The sequence below is a fragment of the Mustelus asterias genome, chromosome 1 (genome assembly GCF_964213995.1).
Source record: "Mustelus asterias chromosome 1, sMusAst1.hap1.1, whole genome shotgun sequence".
Taxonomy (NCBI): domain Eukaryota; kingdom Metazoa; phylum Chordata; class Chondrichthyes; order Carcharhiniformes; family Triakidae; genus Mustelus; species Mustelus asterias.
In genome coordinates this window covers 2,978,463-3,001,012 of record NC_135801.1, presented here as the reverse complement: position 1 = coordinate 3,001,012, position 22,550 = coordinate 2,978,463, and the positions used below count along the sequence as shown (strand labels likewise).

At 42.6% G+C, this 22,550-nt stretch overlaps 1 protein-coding gene across 8 annotated transcripts in view; it reads left to right on the top strand.

Moving 5' to 3' along the window:
• uso1 (USO1 vesicle transport factor) overlaps positions 1–22,256 on the top strand; it is a 78,273-nt gene extending 56,017 nt beyond the window's left edge. For 4 of the 8 annotated variants that reach the window (XM_078204211.1, XM_078203893.1, XM_078203779.1 and 1 more), the window contains 10 exons: positions 286–396; positions 941–1,059; positions 3,528–3,709; positions 3,847–3,968; positions 4,865–5,000; positions 6,329–6,507; positions 8,230–8,304; positions 15,172–15,288; positions 16,526–16,741; positions 19,317–22,256. In XM_078204211.1, coding sequence (XP_078060337.1) covers positions 286–396; positions 941–1,059; positions 3,528–3,709; positions 3,847–3,968; positions 4,865–5,000; positions 6,329–6,507; positions 8,230–8,304; positions 15,172–15,288; positions 16,526–16,741; positions 19,317–19,382 — 1,323 coding nt within the window. In that variant the 3' untranslated portion in view covers positions 19,383–22,256. The remainder of the gene's footprint in view (positions 1–285; positions 397–940; positions 1,060–3,527; positions 3,710–3,846; positions 3,969–4,864; positions 5,001–6,328; positions 6,508–8,229; positions 8,305–15,171; positions 15,289–16,525; positions 16,742–19,316) is intronic. The other 4 variants (XM_078204154.1, XM_078204014.1, XM_078204088.1 and 1 more) reach the window with 1 other exon arrangement.
• Positions 22,257–22,550: the final 294 nt, after the last annotated feature.

Below are 22,550 nucleotides of genomic sequence, written 5' to 3'. Positions count from 1 at the left end.
GGAGTGCTGCAGCTGCATATTCAGAAAATATCTAAAACTAGAGCCAAACCTACGACAGATATCCTTTCTTTAACTTGTGTGCAGTTTAGATTTCATGGGTTTTAACCAGACCAGCATAATTGTTTTCATAGCTTTGCTTTATCCTATGGTACTAAATATTATAAAATTATAATCTGTTGTATTACAGACTGCCTGACAGACCCAATTAACAGCTCAAACTTTCACCTGAAATTTGGAAACTAAATATAACCATCTCATTGCTAACGTTTTGCTGTTCAAATTCAGGGAAGCAAGGTACAGACACGGGTTGGCCTGCTGATGTTGCTGTCTACGTGGATGACTAACTGCCCCATCGCTGTCACTCACTTCTTGCACAACCAGACCAATGTCCCTTTCGTATCCTTTTGTGCGCTGTTTTCAAGAGTTGGAACCAACAGTCAGTTGGTCTCTTTAGGATAAATATAGATGATGGAGCAGTAATGGAAGGACAGTTCCCTTCAGCTGTGCACTGCATGTAGTTACATGCATGCCACTTTGAGTGTTTTTCATTAGATTTTTCAAGGTTGTACTTGTGTTTCCTGTGCTGTACTGTTCTTTGTATAGGAGATGAATGAGTTCCGAGAGGATGATACTTTCTTTGTGTATTTCAGTTTTATTTTGAGCTTGTACTCTGTTATCTCAGAGTCATATCCCTATTTCTTTGGCCACATATTTCTCATTGCTTTGTTTGTGTTTTTCAGTTCTCATTCAATAGAAAGATGTTGCAATGTGCATTAAAAATAGATGGTAACAATGAAGATGTTTAATCAGAAAACACACTATATTTACTAAAAAGAAATGCTTCCTGAATAAACACTCCATCCCATTGCCACTTTTACTTTTCTAACCTCTTTATTTCCAAGTTGCCGGTTTTAAGATTGGCCTTGACAACATCCTTCAGTTAACTGCACAGATATCAGAGAACCTTGGGGAAGAAGAACAACTCGTGCAAGGTCTCTGTGCCCTTCTCTTGGGCATCTGTATCTACTACAATGAGAACTCACTGGAGAACTACACTAAGTAAGTCATTCCACAATCCTTGAGTACAGAACAAGTTCAAGGAACATGCCCAGTTGCAAACAGCATGGTTGTTTAAAAAAAAAATTGGAGCAAAATGTTGCCACCTGAAGAGGTTGATTTGATTTGGGAAAGTTTACAAATGCAGTTAATGTTGAAAACTTCTTTGATTTTTTTCCTCGCTGTGAATTATCAAATGAGAAGATTGGGGTTGGTTGGACACTTTAGAAAGCAAGAAATGTGTTGTGATAAATACTCTGGGTTGGCTAACCCCAAGTTGCCATGTCCCTCATCCCCACCCACCCCATCCCAAACTGCATTCCAAATTTTCTTTATCTAGATCTGTGATTTGCTGCCTAATGCAGCACTATCTCATCTTCATTTTTCTTGAGCATTTGAGTGCAAAGATTATTCAGCCTTTTAACATCCTCCACCTGCATTGCCCATTTTGTAGACTGAGTTTAGTATTCATGTTAGTAATCCCCAAGATCCAGATATTGGAATGAAACCATAAAACCTCAGCAGTCTTGCTGATTGCTGCATGTTGAACCCTGGACGATTGGCGATTGGAGATGACTGAGAAAGCCGATACATCTCAGAGATTCCCTGAGAGACTGGCGTTTCCACTTTTCTGATCTTCATTGTCTCCTCCATCTTCGTATTGATAGTGTTGAGTTATTGCTCGCTTCAGAAGAACTTCCTGAAAAACTCTTCTAGGCCTCCAATATTTTCTTCTGGGACAATGTCAACAAAATCCAGATATATAATCTAATGGTCTTTGATGCTTCTGGTATCTTCTCCATCCCATAGAATCCAATCAATTCCAGTCTCAAAGCGAAAGCAGCCAAGTTTAGTTTCTATTATTTCAAACTAGCCCGAGTGTGGACTGGCAGACCGGGGAGACACTAGATCATCCCGCCCAAGGAGAAAGCCACTACCTCCATGTAAAAATCCCTCCCCCCTCACCAATTGTGTTTCCTGCCTTTGTCCTATTTTTGTCTAGATTTTTAAAAAATATATCTTCATTGAAGATTTTTCATTTTCTACAAATAATGGAACAGGCCCTCAGAATGGTACAGTATAGTATGACCATTCTCATGTGAATCTAAGGTGGGAGTGCAGCATGATCATTTTATATGTAGGGAGAGACAGAGTAAAACCTTTGGCATCCCAATAAATCGCCAACCCATCTATAGCACACTTCTGAAAGATCTGAATAATGTTCAGTGACTCCTGACATTAAATGAGTTTTGACCCTTGATTAAACCCATTCTGATCACCCTGGATGATGATAAGAAGGACTTTCTCTAGGTGCATCGCTAGAATCTACAACAGTCAGCATTTAACAAAGAAATCGGCTTATACGAAGCACACTGCTCAGGATTCTTGCCTGGTTTTAGGATTAAGGAAATATTCGCTTCACAAAGTGACTGTGGTAGCAAACCTATTTCAAATGGATGATTGTACATACCAATTAAAGGATCTATTAGCAAGTCCTTAAATTTGTTGTAAAATTCACACCCAAAACCATGGGGCCTGGACACCTTGCCGAATCGAAGCTCCTTTATGGTAGAAGCCATCTCCTCCCCATTAACATCCCCAGGCCCAGCCTTCCTATCTCCCCTGGAGTTCAACACTGAAGCAATCACCCGAGAGTCTGACTTGCTAATAAGACAAGCCAAATATCTACTTGGCTTATTCCCAAATTCATACAACTTCTGTTTAGCAAACAAGCTCTTTTCAGCATGTTGAGTTAACGAGGAGTCTATGCCACCCTAATTTCCTTCAACGTTGCATGCTTAGGATTCTTACTGTACTCCGTCTCTAACTCAGCCAGCCAGATTTCCAACTGGCGCTCTTGCTCTAGCAACTTGTGCCTCTTAGTTTTATATGAAATGACCAAACCTCTAGCAAAGGCCTTGCAAGTCTCCCAAAGGATTGAGGGACTTGCATCAGAAAGAGTGTAATTGAGTGTAACCGAGTAAAAAGTATCTAATTTGGCCCTAAAGTAAGAAATGGAATTATGGTCCTTGAGCAGAGGCTCATTACTTGAGGGTGGACAGCCTTGAAAAAAAATTCTAAAAAGCCTGGAGTGTGATCACAATACTATCTATGGTACAGGATGCTACCGAATGTAGAATCGCCTTTGGCAGATTATGTATGAGCTGTGCATCAGGATAAAAGGATTTGAAATGAATAGTGCAAGTGCTCACAGAAACAATTATTCACGCACTCACATCACTTAATCCCCCCCAAAGTCTAGATTATTGATCATTTTTGGAGTGCATAAAGGGTTGGGAAACAGTCCAGAAGTGGACTCATTAAACACCCTAATGTATTTATAGAACCTATTAGGCTTCTGAAATTCCTGCTCTCTCGTTATCCTTCTCAGAATGATAATCTGGCTATTTTAAGTGGTGCTCTTGGTATTAACTACATGATAAGTTCAACTTATTCCTCTCTTCATACAGGGAAAAGCTAAAACAACTCATTGAGAAGAGAATTGGGAAAGAAATTTTCATTGAGAAGTTGGCCTACATCAGCAAGCACGAGCTGTACTCTCGAGCTGGTCAGAAACCCCAGCCCAGCTACAACAGCCCAGAGCAAATGCTGTTTGACCACGAGTTCACCAAATTAGTTAAAGAATTAGAAGGTAAGCTTGGCTAACTTCATTACACTGTTAACAATATGAAACTGTTCAACACTGCACTTTCATTTTGTGTATAATCTCTCCCTCTGTCCACTGTCCCATTGCCCCTCAACAAATATTGCAATTTCTGTTTCCATCAGTTCTTATAACAAAAGCTGTCCAAAAATCCAGTGAGGATGAGAAAAAGGAAGAGGAAGTGAAGAAGTCTTTGGAGCAACATGACAGTATAGTCAATCAGTACAAGGAACTTATCCGTGAACAGGTAACAACTTTACACAGATTTAAACAACAGGGTTGAAGACCGTCTGAAGTTTTGCTTTTATTCAATTGTGGGATGTGAGTGTTGCTAGTTATTGTCCATCCCTAATTGCCCTTGAGAAGGTGGTGGTGAGCTGCCGCCTGCCTGAACTGCCACAGTTCCTGTGGTGTAGGTACTAGCACAGTGCTGTTAGGGAGGAAAATTCAGGATTTTGAACCAGCGACAGTGAAAGAATAGTGATTTCCATGTAGCAGATTACCTTGCCTGAAGATATTTGTGAACCTGATGGGTTTTTAAAAAAATAGTCATCAATTCCAGATTTTTATTGATTGAAATTGAATTCAAATTCCACCAATTGGGGTTCAAACCCAGGGGGGTATTTCTGATCCATTGACAATACCACTGCGCCATCACCTCCCCTTCCTGCTGGGAAACTGTACGGAAATACTGTGCCTTTTGGCAGCTCTTCATAGACTCAGTTGCGTGCTGGTGTTCCAGGATGGAATCGGCAGTGAGGACATTGTATGGGGACCTGAAAGCAGAATATTTTTCATAAGCAGCAGTTTTCAGTGGCAGAAAGCTCCATTACCAAAGGGCACGGAAAGAAGAGAATTAACAAAAGAACCAGAAGCAACAGGAGGAAAAACCTTTTATGCCGAAAGTGGTTAAGATTTCAAATACACTGCTTGAAAGTGTGGGGGAAGCAGATTCATAATAACTTTCAAATGAAGTTGAATAAGTTCTTGAAGGGAAAACATTTCTTTGATTATGGAGAAAGAGCAAGACAAGTGGGGCTTGTAGATAGCTCTGCCAAAAAGTTGGCAAGATACAATGGGCTGAACAGCCTTCTGTGTTGTATGATTCTATGCTATAAACCTTGACCTTTCATTGCAATACAGGATATGCAGCTGAATGAATTGAAGAAACAAGTAACTACCTTAACTAATCAGAATGAGCAGAGTCAAACAACTATAACACAGCAGACATCCCAGATTCAGCAGTTGCGGGACCAGTACAACCTTCTCAAAGTTCAAGGTATGGCGCAGTGTGAAACAATCCCATTAACTTTCCTCTTTTTAATATCCAAGGCATGCACAGTTGTCCAAAGTGCAGATTTTCAGGAATGCAAGAGGACAATTACAATGTAACTTGGTTTTGCTCCCTCTCCCTTCAGTCTCTACAGATTTGTAAGCCGTTGTTGCAAAGCACTTCAAAGGAAGGTTGCTTACGTAGAACAGTACAGCACAGTACAGGCCCTTCGGCCCTCGATGTTGTGCCGAGTTTTGTCCGAAACCAAGATCACGCTATCCCACTCCCTATCATTCTGGTGTGCTCCATGTGCCTATCCAATAACCGCTTGAAAGTTCTTAAAGTGTCCGACTCCACTATCACAGGAGGCAGTCCATTCCACACCCCAACCACTCTCTGATAAAGAACCTACCTCGGACATCCCTCCTATATCTCCCACCATGAACCTTATAGTTATGCCCCCTAGTAACAGCTACATCCACCCGAGGAAATAGTCTCTGAACGTCCACTCTATCTATCCCCCTCATCATCTTATAAACCCTCATATTTACAACTAATTTTTGGAATTAGTTGAATCCGCAGCAGATGGAATACATGTTAATCAACAGACTTAAAGTATGATTCTTTTTGGAAAGGATTATTAATGATATTATGGAGATTTCGCAGTGAATTCTTCTGCTTTTGCATTTGGCAATAGAGTTATGGGTACATTTTGAAAACCATTTTTAGCATTCTGTAAGTAATTGCCCTGGAAGCTAGAAGAGGATCCACTGTTTACAGTCTTTCATCATTTGGGAACAGCAAGCTGGTTAGACTGCCACCCCTTTCCTCCAAAGAAAAAGCGGCTTTTAGAATTGTCTGACCATTCAGTGGGAATATTTTTATCTTACCGGAGTGGTATTATTTTCTCTGCATTTTTGAGCCACAGTATTTTTTCTTAACTTTTTAAAAATCCTAATATCCATTTTCAAGTTGAGCCCTGATGAAAAGAAAACAAAACCACTGCCACAGAGGCAGAAACTGAGCTGCTTCTCCACATCCAAGCACGGTGAAGTTAGTAATTTGAAGCTTAATTGGTGCAGGAGAAAGAAAAAGTGGCAAATAAAAATCAGGCCATTTGTAAACTTCAAAGGGCGGTTGGAATGTTTCAGTTTTTGTTAACGCATTGCAAAGTCCAGCTCCTGATTTCACTTACAAAATTACATTTTGTCCTTCTACGTTTTACTGGCAACTTGATATCCGTACATTCAAGTTATGTTGCAGGATGGAATTGCAGACCTTGCTTTGATTATTACATGTTCAGGAAGTCAGTGTGTGCTAATTCTGTTGCTTAGGTAAGCCCCTAGAGAGCCAACATCACATCCACAATGAGGCAGCACAGATCAATGGCATCCAGCCCAAGGCTGACGCAGAAGAAATTGGAAGGTTGCAAGAAGAGATCGAAAAGCTGAAGAAGCAGCACGATCAATTAGAAGGACAGCTGGCTGAAAAGGAATCCGTAATCGATAAACTGGTACAAAATATTTGACATTTTATCCTTTAGATACATCACTTCTCGGTGGCTTCTCGTTCAGGCTCTGGATCAGATAGCATGTGAGAATAGATCTGCAGCCAGAGCATCCTCCTCGGAGCAGTGATTACGTGTAGATGACAAACTGAGAATCAGCCATTTGTTCAATGGTATTTTTAGAGTTTTGCAGCATAGAAACAGGCCATGTGGTCCAACAGGTCTACCTCAGTGTTTATGCTATAAGCCTCCTTCCACCTTGATTCATCTTACCACATCTGCATATTCCTTCATCCCTCATGTCAATTCAGCTTTTTCTTATAAATTTGGATGTTATTTATCTGTTTCACCCTGTGATAGTGCATTCCACCTTCTCCCCACTTTCTGGCTTTAAAGAAAAGTTTCTCTTGAATTCCTTAGTGACTAATAAGTCCAATATTATAGGGTGGCATGATAGCACAGTGGTTAGCACTGCTGCCTCACAGTGCCAGGGACCCGGGTTCGGTTCCCGACTTGGGTCACTGTCTGTGTGGAGTCTGCACGTTCTCCCCGTGTCTGCGTGGGTTTCCTCCGGGTGCTCCGGTTTCCCCCTACAGTCCAAAGGACGTGCTAGTTCGGTACATTGGCCATGCTAAATTCTCCCTCTGTGTATCCGAACAGGCGCTGAAGTGTGGCGAATAGAGGATTTTCACAGCAACTTCATTGCAGTGTTAATGTAAGCCTTACTTGTGACACTAATAAATAAACTTTACGTTGTTTTACTTTTTAACTCCCCACAAGTGGAAGAGTCATTTACCCTATCAATCCATTTCATAATTTTAAACAACCTCTGTCAGGAAGGAAAAATCACCTCCGCATTTCTATTGAACAGAGGACCAGTCCTGATGGTCTTAAAGCTATTCACAGTTGCTGTTGTTGGGAGCCCTGTTCCATCATGCAGTTTACCCTTTGCTATCTTGACTGGAAGGCAGTTTCTTCATGCACGAGTCTGGACAGTTAGCAGAGAAAGTTGATGCTGATGGGAGGATGTGGAAAATCAGCTGACCATTTCTGTTCGTTCTTAATGTCTAAATATGTTCACGTACCAAGAAATCTTTGGTATTGGCAGGGCAAATTGATAAACATATGGGATACTTGGCTTTGTAAATAGGGAATTGAATATGAAGACAAGGAAGTTATTGGTAAACCGCTACAAATCACTAGTGAGGTCTCACCTGGGACATTACATCCAATTCTGACACAGTTAAGGAAGGATGTCAGAGTCTTGGAGAATTAGCCCTAACACTAGCCACTGTTCCACTTGATGGAATGCCATACTTTTGCCTATTTTTCTTGATTGAGAGACTGTACTTTTTTTTTTAAAAAGGAGTTAACCAGATTCAAACCTGTTCCACCCTTCAATACGATCATGACTGATCTTCTGCCTTAACTCCATTTTCCTGCCCGCTCCTCATCCCTTGATTCCCCAAGAGACAGAAGAGATCTATCTGAGCCATGTTGTTTCTGTGGGCTATCGTTTCTGCTCTGAGTTGCAGGCTGACGTTTTGGCAACAGTGATTTGTTCATATACTTTGTGGATTTGAATTTGATTGCAGAAAGTACATTTTTAAGTACTTTCTGATTGTGTTTGAGTTTGATCAGTCTGCACCTATTAACACTGCATCATAGCTGTGTCTGGTAGAAAGTGCAAAGTGGATAAACTGAGCTCTCTGGTTTACCTGATTATAGAGGACTAATCAGACAACAGGAAATGCAGCTGAAGTCTGCACAGATGCTGCTGGTGAACAAACACAATTGTGCAAGGTAGGGTTTCTTCCCTATTTTATTTATAAATGCGCATGTTGTATACGGATTTTTAAACTCCTGAGGCCATGCCACTGAAATTAGGTTAGTGATCTTTCTAATCAAGTATATTAAACCAGTAAAATTCATTAATAGTTATTTCTTACACAAAGATCACTAAAGCTCTTTAGGGAATGTCGAATATTATGTATATTGTCAGTTAGGAACCATTTATTATTTTCCCTAAAAGTAGTAGGGTTGTGATTTAATTGCAGTTAACTGTGGCTGTTAAATTCATTTTTTTACCTATTCATTTTCTCAGCGTGAGTTGATTGCAGGAGCTGCACAAACAAGATTTCTTTTGCAAAATCTCAAGCTTTTGCTCTTTGATTCAAGATTTTTCAATATTCATTTCCTCTTTTACTCAGGATGTTCAATAACAACTAAGCAGCCAGGTGATCCGCTCTCAGTCCATCTTGTGAGCTGATTAGTGTGAGCCGTGTGTGAACAGTCTGTTGGTGACTTTCGTTCAGTCTCTGGAATTGGCCTTGGCCTTGATATTTTCAGATGGTATCTGGTGTTGAGTCACATCTCTAATCCACCCCTTAGTGCTCCATGGTAGGGGGTGCAACAGTGCACCAGATGTGGTAGCATACCAGTTGGAAGAAAGCCACATTCAGCAATACAAGTACATGAAGTATTTGCACAGGGTGGTATGTGGATTTTCTGAAAATTGGGAATCAAGCATGGTAATTACATTTTTGATATTCTGAAAATATTTAACAATTGGGCAATAAATACTGGCCAGCCAGCGATGCCCATGTCCCACAAATAAATTTTAAAAACCCATGAAATTCTCTTTGATCCATCTGAAAGAAGTGAGGGCCCATTTTTCAGCCTCATCATTTGGGGGAAATGTACAGTCAAGACCCCACAAGTTGTGCCGAACATATCCCTACCTTTTAGGCCTACCTATAACCCTCCATCCTATTAAGTCCCATGTACTCATCCAGGAGTCTCTTAAAAGACCCTATTGAGTTTGCCTCCACCACCACTGACGGCAGCCGATTCCACTCGCCCACCACCCTCTGTGTGAAAAACTTCCCCTGTACCTACCCCCCAGCACCTTAATCCTGTGTCCTCTCGTAGCAGCCATTTCCACCCTGGGAAAAAGCCTCTGAGAGTTCACCCAATCTATGCCTCTCAACATCTTATATACCTCTATTAGGTCTCCTCTCATCCTAAGTCTCCAAGGAGAAAAGACCGAGCTCCCTCAGCCTATCCTCATAAGGCATGCCACTCAATCCAGGCAACATCCTTGTAAATCTCCTCTGCACCCTTTCAATCTTTTCCACATCCTTCCTGTAATGAGGCGACCAGAACTGAGCACAGTACTCCAAGTGGGGCCTGACAAGGGTCTTATATAGCTGCATCATATCCCCGGACTCCTAAACTCAATCCCTCGATTGATAAAGGCCAGCACACCATACGCCTTCTTAACCACCTCCTCCTCCTGCGGGGCCGATTTTAGAGTCCTATGGACCCGGACCCCAAGGTCCTTCTGATCCTCTACCGTACTAAGAGTCTTTCCCTTTATATTGTACTCCTTCATTCCATTTGACCTGCCAAAATGGGCCACTACGCATTTATCTGGGTTGAAGTCCATCTGCCACTTCTCCGCCCAGTCTTGCATCCTATCTATGTCCCTCTGTAACTTCTGACATCTCTCCAGACTATCCACAACCCCACCAACCTTCGTGTCGTCGGCAAACTTACCAACCCATCCCTCCACTTCCTCATCCAGGTCATTTATGAAAATGACAAACAGCAAGGGTCCCAGAACAGATCCCTGAGGCACACCACTGGTGACCGACCTCCATTTAGAAAAAGAACCATCTATACCCACTCTCTGCCTCCTTTTGGGCAAGCCAGTTCTGGATCCACAGGGCAGCAGCCCCTTGGATCCCATGCCCTCTCACTTTTTCTAGAAGCCTTGCATGGGGGACCTTATTGAACGCCTTGCTAAAATCCATATAAACCACATCTACCGCCTTCCCTTCGTCAATGTGTTTAGTTACATTTTCGAAGAATTCCACCAGGCTCATACGGCACGATCTGCCTTTGACAAAGCCATGCTGAGTATTCTTGAGCATACTAAACCTCTCTAAATGCTCATAAATCTTGTCCCTCAGGATCTTCTCCATCAGCTTACCAACCACTGAGGTTAGACTCACCGGTCGGTAATTTCCTGGGCTATCCCTATTCCCCTTCTTGAAAATAGGAAGCACATCCGCAATCCTCCAATCCTCTGGCACCTCTCCCGTCTCCATCGACAACGCAAAGCTCATCGCCAGAGGCCCCGCAATCTCTTCCCTCGCCTCCCACAGTAACCTGGGGTACATTCCATCCGGTCCCAGAAGCCTCACTGCTAACATGCCCCACTGTGGTGATAGCATCTGCGCTAGTGGATGCCCGTGATGAGTGAATAGCGCTGGCATCGGAGAATTCCACAGGGATTTCCGCCGTGATATCGGCCAACGTCGCAGCGGAAGAATTGGGGAGAGGGGGACGCAACTCCTGTCGAGCTGAATGCATCAGGATTATTTCCTGCAACAAACATGGTTCAGTGCAAGTGAGGGATGAATGTCTGGGTAGCATGCCACTTTCTTGAGATATGGCATATGAAAGAAGGTTTTGCGGATGCACACTTCCATGTTGCAGGCCGACCTGGCATGCCTGCTCCAGTACACACTCCTCAAAGTGAGTGAGCAGACACAGTCGAAGGCCCCACTTCCGGTTTTCTCCTGCTGTCGGCAGTTATGGGCCATCTTATTCTGCGGGGCAGAAGGGGGATTGAAAGCCTAATGGCTGGGAGGGCCACGGGTGTCGGGCGTGGGTCGATTGGGTGGCATATGTCGGGACCGTGCCTCAGCAGGCAGGGGTTGTGATGGGTTGCCAGAGGTGTTGGAGGAAGTGGCTGGGGAGTCATGTGCTGGAAAGCCCAAGTGTGTCAGGGGGTGGATCGACCTGGACATTCCAGGTGCGGCATATGGGACTGATGTCAGGACTGGATGGATACTCGCCCTTCCTGCAAGAAGGAGGTCATTCATTTTCTTCACTGGTTGCCAGTCCTCTGTGCCAGTGCATGGACACTGAAAGCAACTGCTACGGCCTCCCAGACTGCAATGCTGGCCCGACCCGACCCCCTCGTTTGTCACCCATCTTGGGGGAAAAATATGGTCCACCTCTCCTCCACAGTATCCACCTTTTTTGGTAGATCCATCCATTTTGGTAGGAATAACAGCAAAAATGGATTATTATTTAAAAGGTAAAAAATTGCAGCTTGCTGCTGTACAGAGGGACCTGGGTGTCCTTGTGCAGGAATCTCAAGGAGTTGGTTTGCAGGTGCAGCAGGTAATTAAGAAGGCAAATGGAATTTTGTCCTTCATTGCGAGAGGGATGGAGTTTAAAAACAGCGAGGTTATGTTGCAGCTGTACAAGGTGCTGGTGAGGCCACACCTGGAGTACTGTGTACAGTTTTTGTCTCCTTACTTGAGAAAGGATATACTGGCACTGGAGGGGATGCAGAAGAGATTCACTTGGTTGATTCCGGAGTTGAGAGGATTGGCTTAAGAGGAGAGACTGTGTAGACTGGGGCTATACTCATTGGAATTAAGAAGAATGAGGGGAAATCTTATAGAAACATAGAAGATTATGAAGGGAATAGATAAGATAGAAGCAGGGAAGTTGTTTCCACTGGCGGGTGAAACTAGAACCCGGGGGCATAGCCTCAAAATAAGGGGGAGCAGATTTAGGACTGAGCTGAGGAGGAACTTTTTCACACAAAGGGTTGTGAATCTGTGGAATTCCCTGCCCAGTGAAGCAGTTGAGGCTGCCTCATTGAATGTTTTTAAGGCAAGGATAGATACATTTTTGACAGTAAAGGAATTAAGGGTTATGGTGAGCGGGCGGGTAAGTGGAGCTGAGTCCACAAAAAGATCAGCCATGATCTTATTGAATGGTGGAGCAGGCTCGAGGGACCAGATGGCCTACTCCTGCTCCTAGTTCTTATGTTCTTATACTATGTTCTTCCGCAGACAGTGGCATAGTTCATTGTGGTACCGTCTTCCTGGCGTGACGCCGCTTTGGGCAAGTCATGTACCCAGAGGATCCATGCCGGTCTTTCATTGTACAAAGTGTCAAAAAATTGCAGTCTGTGGCTCACTGAAAAAACTGGTGTGAATAACTCCCGTTTTCTTACTCGTTCAACATTTATAATTTGGTTGGAAGAATCGCACCAAACATTTTGAGTTCATAGACTGTCAGAACTGAGAGGGAGAATGTAGAAACTGCAACAATAAAGCAATTTTACGAAGAAAGGAACATGGTAAAAGAGACTAATGGAAATCCTGTCAGAGAGAAACTTCTTCAAGGAAGGATTTCCTGGTTCGGCATCTAGCCATTATTTGACATGGTGTGATTATGATAAAGCCACATGGCCAAGTAAATGCTTGTCCACTTTAACTGTGGGAATGATCACAAAGCCCAACTATGTACCTCGATTTTACCTTTCCAAATTTGAATTGTGAAATAAAAACAAAGAAAACGGCTTGTAATGTACAGCAGGCCCATTGCCCCTGGAAAGAGAGGGAAAAATAGAAGGTAACGTTGTGTGCAAACCCCTAACTTGGACTGTCTCAGGAGAGATCTTTTTGAACCGCTGGATAGGTCTTTTAGGAGCACTGCATTTGTGATTGGTTGGAGCAAGTGAATTAAGAGCATCTCACAAAGCTTTTATGTACCAGGAAAGGCAAGATCATGAATTCTGTACCATTGCCACAACATTATGAAGGACGTTGATTTGAGTGAGACTCTCTTTTCCCTCACCACCTTTACCGAGTATTGGCAGAAAGACCCAATCAAAACACTGAATTACACACACGATTTTTAAAAAACTAATCTCGTGTATTGCAATAGAAATTAATTCAGCAATTTCTAGAAATAACAGCCGCCACTGCAATTTTTAAAAGCACTATTGGCATTAATATGATTACATTTACGCATGTTCTAAAGACTTAGATACCTTAAACTCAAGTGCAGACACATGTTACAGAATTTAGCAAACCTTCAGACTGAGACCCAGAGAATCCAGTAAGAGAAACTTGCACACTCAGTTTTTCCATGAAAAGATTTTTGCTCAGTTAGGTATCGCCCTTTTGAGTTTTAGGTCTGGCTGTGCTTCTGAAATGGTGTACTCAGGGACTTGCCTGTGCATAGTTAATGTCAAATCTTCTGGTGGATTTGAAAGTACAGTAAGCGCCGCCTTCAGGTGAGTGAGAAGTTGTGTTCACAAACAGGACTTTAACCTGGTGTTGTGAGACTTCTTACTATGCTTGCCCCAGTCCAACGCCAGCATCCACATCATGGATTTGAAAGTCCCAGCACCATATTTAAACACCAGTCAAGCATACGCTCATCGCTCTGTCCAGTCCGCCTGTCTTCATCAGGCCGTGCAGGATGTCAGCAACCCAGAGGGAAAGGATTAGCAGCGCCAAGAAGAAGTCTGTTCCTTGATTCAGCCATCCACCACCCCAAGCCCATAACCTGCGAAGTGCTCATGTCCCATTTGGACCTCGACCCAATGCACCTGGAGTCTTTGTGCATCCTCTGTCAGCAAATAATGTGGTATCCCTTTGATCCCCTTATTTATGAGCTTTTTGTGTGGGGTTGGGGGGCGTCCAGCTTCCCCCTCCTCTGTCTTCCATTGTTTGTTGTCTTCATCCATCACCTCGCCCCTCTCTCGTCCTCTCCTTCCACATCACACTCCTTGTCTTTGGCAGCTCCGAGTATTCGTGCGATGTAATTGGCATTCACGCCACCAGCCAGAGGGAAGACAGACCTGCCATTATGAGCATTGCAATGTGATTTTGCGTTGGTGGGTTTCTGACTTTTTGGTTGCTGCTCGATTCTCTGCTCCCACCTGTCACAATGGGAGAATCCTGCCCAAATTTCTCCTGCTGAAAACGGGAATGCACCAGCATTGGTTGTGGAGTCGCTTGTTAAAATGTAGATCCTGTTTGAGTGCTATCTCTCTTTCACTAATGTCGTTAATTGATGTAAGGAGTTGCATTCAAAAAGTAAGGTAGCCGATGTACTGTTGATAAACTAACGTTTTCTTAACTGATAGTCTGCACTGAGTATCGATACCCCAGGCACATTGTCATGCGTAGAACCATTATAAAGGATTCAACAGTTCCAAATTAATCTGTAATTTAGATCAACGTCTGTTCAAAGTAGTTTTGTTTCTCTCATTGGGAATGAGGAGGTTTAGTATCTCGCAAACACCACTGAACAGTTTGCCAGCATGTGTTGCCTATCTTTAACACAATGGCAAAGCTAGATGCCCAGAAATTACAACTGTTGGTAGTAGGAATGTTAGAATTTTAGAAGACCTTCCATCAAAAACTGTTATGATTTGATTTATTATTGTCACATGTATTGGGATACAGTGAAAAGTATTTTCTTGCGCGCTATACAGACCAAGCATACCATTCATAGAGTACTTGGGGAGAAGGAAAGGAGAGGGTGCAGAATGTAGTGTTACAGTCAGCTAGGGTGTAGAGAAAGATCAACTTAATACAAGGTGGGTCCATTCAGGGTAGGGAATGGAGCTACCTCGGAAGGGAGGAAGCTGTTCTTGGATCTACGCCTAGTGCAGCAAAATTTAAAAATAAAGTATAATTGAAACTTTAAACTTTTTAACTTTCACTGTGAAGTTTATTTTCATTGCTACAAGCTGGTAAATAAGGGTGAAGGCAAAGCATTTTATGTGAATTAATTTGCAACAATTTAAACTTGTTCACTTTCACTTTGACACCCGATTTAAAGCCTATCGCTGTAGGAGAAGCAGCATCAGGGGATAATGACAGTGCTTCTGCATCAATGAAGATCTCTGAGCTCGAAAGCAGACTAGCAGCATTGGATGATGAAAATCAAAAGTTAAAGGTAGGTTATCGATTAGTCCATTCTGCCTATTTCTAGCCAGCTACTGAACTGTACAGCTTACAAATTAAAATATCTTTATTCTAAGTTGTTTGAATTGTGCAGAATGGTTGTGGTTTAATTTATAAATGTCATTTGTGTTGGGCTACTTTCTTATTCTAATGTGTCTCGTTTTAAACATCAAAGTGCATAAGCATCCAATTTCCACAAAGCAAAATTGGGTTTGCACTGAGACAGTATACTGCACATTCCTGTATGTTTGATTGCTGTATCCCACTTCATAATTCCAGTATGTGAACAGCATACAGTGGCTCACTCCACTTTTATAATAATTCTAACTGATCTGCGCATTCTGTATATACGACTACTGACTCATAATACATCAAAGATACACACACATCACATCAGAGTAACAACATGGAGCTGGCAAAATTCAGTTTTTAGTTCCACTTATTCTATTCTAGTCATTTTTCTGCCGTGGATGTAATACACAAACACTTTCACCACCCTGCACAAGAAAAAACTAACAGGAGTAAGAATATATTTTTTAAATTGGAAAAGTCCCAGGAGACAAGAGGATAACAAGCCAAAATGTTCCTAAAGTGTCTGACTCCACTATCACTGCAGGCAGTCCATTCCACATCCCAACCACTCTCTGCGTAAAGAACCTACCTCTGATATCCTTCCTATATCTCCCACCACGAACCCTATAGTTATGCCCCTTTGTAATAGCTCCATCCACCCGAGGAAATAGTCTTTGAATGTTCACTCTATCTATCCCCTTCATCATTTTATAAACCTCTATTAAGTCTCCCCTCAGCCTCCTCTGCTCCAGAGAGAACAGCCCTAGCTCCCTCAACCTTTCCTCATAAGACCTACCCTCCAAACCAGGCAGCATCCTGGTAAATCTCCTCTGCACTCTTTCCAGCGCTTCCACATCCTTCTTATAGTGAGGTGACCAGAACTGCACACAATATTCCAAATGTGGTCTCACCAAGGTCCTGTACAGTTGCAGCATAACCCCACGGCTCTTAAACTCCAACCCCCTGTTAATAAAAGCATGTAAGAACATGCTTACAACCCCCTGTTAATAAAAGCAATAAGAACATGTCCTCTCTCTGCCTGACCCCAAAAACCTAATGATGATCAGTGCAGGGAACGGGCTGCAAGTCTGAGGGCTAAGCCAGGTTTTAATTTATAAGCTTCATGTGGGATTATTCTGTTGAATTCATGTGTGCAGGATCAGGTACAACTCCTGACTGACGAGCAAAAGACCCTCAATCAGCAACTTGCCTCAACAAACAGCACGGTTGCCATTCTGGAAACTGACAAGAGGAAGCTCCAGCAAGAGGTGACGGAATCAAAGAAGGAACAGGATGATCTGTTGGTGCTTCTCGCAGACCAGGACCAGAAAATCTTTGGATTTAAGAATAAGCTCAAGGAGCTTGGAGAACCAGTATGTATGACGTAGCAGCATCAACATTTTAATGACTACATGGGGTTTTGCTATACTAGTTAATTTGGGTGTAGCACAAACTTTGTACATGTTTCATCTGGCCCTTCACTTAGGGCAGAAAATCTGAAATTGCTCTAATTAATGCTAAACAAGTAACATATTCAGGCTGATGCACGTTCCAAACACCAAAAACTTTAGTCACCTTAACTATTTAAATTTATTTAAGGTGTATTTATTAGTTTGCACTAAGCCAATTGCAAGTAAATTTGTTACTTTGATTCAGAAATTGAAGTTAAATGCCCTATGTGGTACGATTATAATCATAGAAATCATGAAACCCTACAGTACAGAAAGAGGCCATTCGGCCCATCGAGTCTGCACTGACCACAATCCCACCCAGGCCCTACCCCCATATCCCTACATATTTACCCACTAATCCCTCCAACCTACGCATCTCAGGACACGAAGGGCAATTTTTAGCATGGCCAATCAACCTAACCCGCACATCTTTGGACTGTGGGAGGAAACCGGAGGAAACCCATGCAGACATGAGGAGAATGTGCAAACTCCACACAGACAGTGACCCAAGTCGGGAATCGAACCCAGGTCCCTGGAGCTGTGAAGCAGCAGTGCTAACCACTGTGCTACCGTGCCGCCCCGGATATCATTAGAGTTGAGTAGAATTTTAGATGGTTGCAGCAGTTTGGAAGGGGTTTGATATGGTCATTTGCTGCAAGGAGAGAGGGAGGCCTGGGTATTTGTGCATAAATCTTTGAAGCCGGTAGGGCAAGTTATCTAAGTTAATAAAGCATATGGAATCTTTCGCTGTAAATAAATGGAGACACGGTGTATAAAATCCAGCAAGTTATGCCAAACCTTCTCAGACACAAGTGCAGCCCCAGCTGGAGTGTTGTGTCCAATTCTGGACACCACTCTTTAGGAAGGACATGAAGGTTTGGACAGAGTACAGAAGCTATTTCCCAATATGATTCCAGGGGTGAGAGTTACAATTACTTGAAGAGGCTGGAAAAGTTGGGGTTATTCTCCATAGGGCAAAGAAAGCTAATAGTGGATTTGATGGTAGTGTTTAAAATCATGAAGGTTGTATTGGAGCAAACGGAGAGAAACCCTTGCTCGTGGCTGCAAGTCTGATAACCAGTTGACACGGGTTTGAGTCAATTGGTAAAAGAACGCGAATCAATATGTAGTTACAATTTGATGTATACCGCCTGTTGGTCAATGCTAACTTTTGAATGGGATCTGGGCAGTCGCTTGAAGGAGAGAGAATGTCAGGGATCTAGGGTGAGAGTGGGGGAATGCTCTTCAAAATGCCAATCTCCTGTGCTGTGTATTCAATGATTCAATGAAGATGTTTCCACTTAGGGTGTCTGTAACTAACGAGTCACAAATGTATGATGGTCCACAATAAATCCAAGAGGGAACTCGGGAGAAACTTATTTTCCCAAAGTGTAGGGAGAATGTGGAACTTGCTACCACGGGGAGTGATTGAGGAGAATAGTGTGTGTATCAAAGGGGAAGCTGGATGCACACACAGAAAGGAATGGAAGAATATGGTGACAGGGTGAGATGAAGTTGGGTGGGAGCCGGCTTGTGTGGAGCCTGGACTTGCTGATCTAAATGGCGTAAACTTTAAATTTTGCATAATTGACATACAAATAAAAAGGCAGAGTGGTTAGTACTGCTGCCTCACAGCAACCAGGCACCCGGGTTCGATTCCAGCCTTGGGTGACAGTCCATGTGAAGTTTGCACATTCTCCCCATGTCTGTGTGGGTGTCAGAATCATAGAATCCCTACAGTGCAGAAAGAGGCCATTCAGCCCATCGAGCCTACACCGACGACAATCCTATCCAGGCCCTATCCCCTTAACCCACATATTTACCCTCTAACCTAAGCATCCCAGGACACTGAGGGGCAATTTAGCATGGCCAATGCACCTAACCTGCACATCTTTGGACTGTGGGAGGAAACCGGAGCACCCGGAGGAAACCCACGCAGACACGGGGAGAATGTGTAAACTCCACACAGACAGTGATCCTAGCTGGGAATGGAACCTGGGTCCCTGGCACTGTGAGGCAGCAGTGCTAACCACTGTGCCACCATGCTGCCCTTCCGAGTTCTCTGGTTTCCTCCCACATTTACCACGGCCAATCCACGGGTTGGGTGGATTGGCCATGGTAAATGTGCAGGGTTACAGGGATAGGGCAGAGGGGAGGGCCTGGATAACATGCTCTTTCAGAGAGTTGGTGCAGACTCGATGGACCAAATGGCCGCCTCCTGCACTGTGGGGATTATATGGTTCTAGTATGTCAGGCATAATTGTAAGAATATTAAATTTGAAAAAAGCACTTGAGTCTAGGAATTTGAAATTTAGTTGGCATATTAAGAAATTCCTATAGATTGATTCAGGTAAAAATCTTGGAGAATGATTTTGAGCTAATTTGCAGATGTGATTTGGCACCATGTGGAATGTTTTTACTGTAATATCAAATCTTTACTTTGTACCTATTGGGGTAATGTAGTCCGATGACGAACCATACCTATTGTTTTATACAGGTGGAAGATGAGGATGACCTAGAGTCTGCTGACCAAGAAGATGATGATGATGATGAACTGAGCTAATTGTATTACAGGCAGAACCAGGAAAAACAACGTCAAGATGGTCAAGGCTTCTATTACCACAAAATGCATAATGTAGAAGCAGAGTTAACAATGTTTTGTTTTTCTTTTGGAAAGGGTTTTTGAAATGAGTTTAAATGTATCTTCTACCAGTTAACGGAAGTTTGCTTACCAGGTAGGAGAGAAACTTTTAATTTTTAAGTATTAAAGTTTTAACAAAGCAAAGTTGTTTTTCTCAATTTAAGGGAAAAAATAAATGCAAGCATTCCCTCATGGTACACTAAGCAGCAACTCACTATCAGAGTGAAGAATAGCTCGCCAATTTTAGTCTACAGTTCTGCCTGTATAACATGCAGCATTATGGAAATCTAAACTCGCGCAATGTTGCAATATGTTGTATTTTTTTTTAGAGAATGCATTATTGTGGGAGGTTGCAGACCAACCTGGAGTTTAAAAGCAGCCCTTGAGAAAATGGCTAAGTGTCACATCAAGAATCCAAGCAACTAGATGTCCTGCACAACTCTCCTGTGACCAGAACAGATTGAACCTTAATCGCCAGTTATTTCATTGATTTACATAAACCTATGTATCCATCAAGTATGAGAGCAGTGTGTTGCTGGAGTGAAATGTGGGGCATCTATCTCACTGAGCTTTGCAGCGGTGCGAGGCATTGTGTCTTCAGTTTGGATCTATGGGCAGACCAGCATTGGGTAGCCTTTCTGCACTGAGGCCATGCGCTGGTAAACAGCTGAGCTGGTCATCACCCTGATTGGCATCAGTCTGTCATTCACAGAGGATCTAGTGTGCCTTTTCATTGTTCAAAAGCTATGTTCTGTCCCTCAAGTTCAGCAATGAATTGAAATATGTGCTGTGAAGTTAATAACTGAACAACATTTGAACAGTTTGGAATTACAGGTATTGCATTAAGGTGGATTATTATTTGCAGACAATGCCGCAGACAAAGGTTGATTATTACATTAGCTATATTGCTAATACAAGATCCTGTATGATTTATATAATTTATTGGCTATTATGCCAAAATTGGAATAAAATGAGATAGTAGACTTTATAGAAAAAGATTGTAATTGTGTTTTGGAAATAAAGTTCATATCTAGGAAATTTCAGGTAAATATTTTCACTATTTTCACACAGTGGAATTTTATACCATTCTGTCCTAATATGTTTTAACTAAATATTGATCAAATAATTGTTGTACATTGAATATCTGTGATTTATCAGAATGCTATTTACTTTTGGATCCAGCCAAGATTACAAGAGAAGTTTGAAATCTGGTCGAATTCCAAACTGAACACGACCTGAATAATTGTTTGGGGCTGAACTGCTGACTGTACATCTTGCCCATGTCTTTAAATCTAGTAATGAGTTCTGGCCTCCCGCGTGGCTCTGATTTCCATTGCTCCGACATTGGTAGCCGTGCCTCCAGCTGCCTGGGCCCTAATCTCTGGAGTCCCTCAAACCTCACTCTTCTCCTTCAAAACTTTTCTCTAAACCTATTTAATGTCTACACACCTATTTAATGATTACAGCACAGGAGGCAGCCATTCGGCCCATCATGTCTGTGCTGACTCTCTGAAGGAGTAATCCATCTTGTCATTCTCTTGCCGCCTTCCCATAGCCATGCACATTTATCCTTTCAGATAATGATCCAATTCTCTCCAATGCCTGGATTAAACCTGCTTCCACTACAATCGTACAGGTCTGAACCATTCACTGCATGAAAGTGTCTTTTTGTCGCTATTGCTTAATTGTTTTCCTAAAGAAAAATCCCAGCCTGATCTTGGAATCAAACTAATTATTTTTCTATCATTTTTGATTGCTGATGTCTTGGTAGAAAAAGAAAAAAATCTTCCTGGGCAAAATGTAAGTGGTTCAAATATTCAGTATACAGCTGGACTATTGTGTGGCAAGCAAAGGTTTAAAGTTTATTTTAGTGTCACAAGTAGGCTTACATTAACAGTGCAATGAAGTTACTGTGAACAGCCACCCTCTGGCACCTGTTCGGCAACACAGGGAAAATTTAGCATGGTCAATGCACCTAACCAACGCGTCTTTTGGACTGGGAGGAAACACAGACACAGGGAGAATGTGGAGTTGCACACAGCCAGAGACCCAAGCTGGGAATTCGAACCTGGGTTCTTGGTGCTGCGAGGCAGCAGTGTTAATCATTGTGCCACCGCGCTGCCCACTTGAGCAGTCCCAAACATTGTGTTTTGCAGTAGATAGAGCATTTGGGCAACTTGAGTTTCCACCTGAGCTAAGCAAACTGCTGTCTGCTGACATAGCCACAGGAATGAATTTGTAATACTTATTGCATTGAACATGACCTCAGTAAACATGTCTTTCGTCTAGACAAGAGGGAGTGCATCTTGTGACCAGCTGTTGGGAGAGGATAGGTGTTCCCATTCTTATAATTTACTCTTGAGCATCAGGTGTTACAACACTTAAATATATATTTAGAAGATGTATCTTTTTTGTGGGAGTATGTTTTTTTTCCTCCAGCAAACTCCGAAGTAAGTGGAATCTAAAGAGAATGTGATTTGTGAGGGATACAAGGAAGTGATCAGAGATGGTTGTCAGCAACTGAGACCATATGGGCAGAAAGACCAATAGGTGCAAAGTCGAGGGGGCAAAAGTGACTGAATCGGAGAGTTTCTTTGACAGAACTGTTAAAGAATGAGAGTAAACTCTGGAGGGAAATTTAGATTAATTAAAATGGAAGTGGAAATCTCAAGCATCCAGTCCTGCTGCTGTTTCTCCATATTGAAGGTGCTATGTAAATGCACAGTATTTTACACTATCTCTTCTGTATAAATAGGAATGAAACAATTATAGAAATGGATTACAAAAATGACATATAAAAAAGCAGCCTCTTGAAGTCTTCCACTTTATGCATTGATCTGAGTTGTTGGGGGTTGGCTTATTGGAGAGGCCCATGTGGACCTCCAGGTCCTATTGACAGTGATGTGGGTAGATGAGTTAGCTTCCACACTTGACAGCTAGATCCAGAACCCGACTGCTACAAATTTATTCAAATCGACCTCGCGCTGTCTCTATAGAATCCTACAGTGCAGAAGGAGGCCGTTTGGCCCATCGAGTCTGCACTGACCACAATCCCAGGTATTTACCCTATCCCCATAATCCCAGGTATTT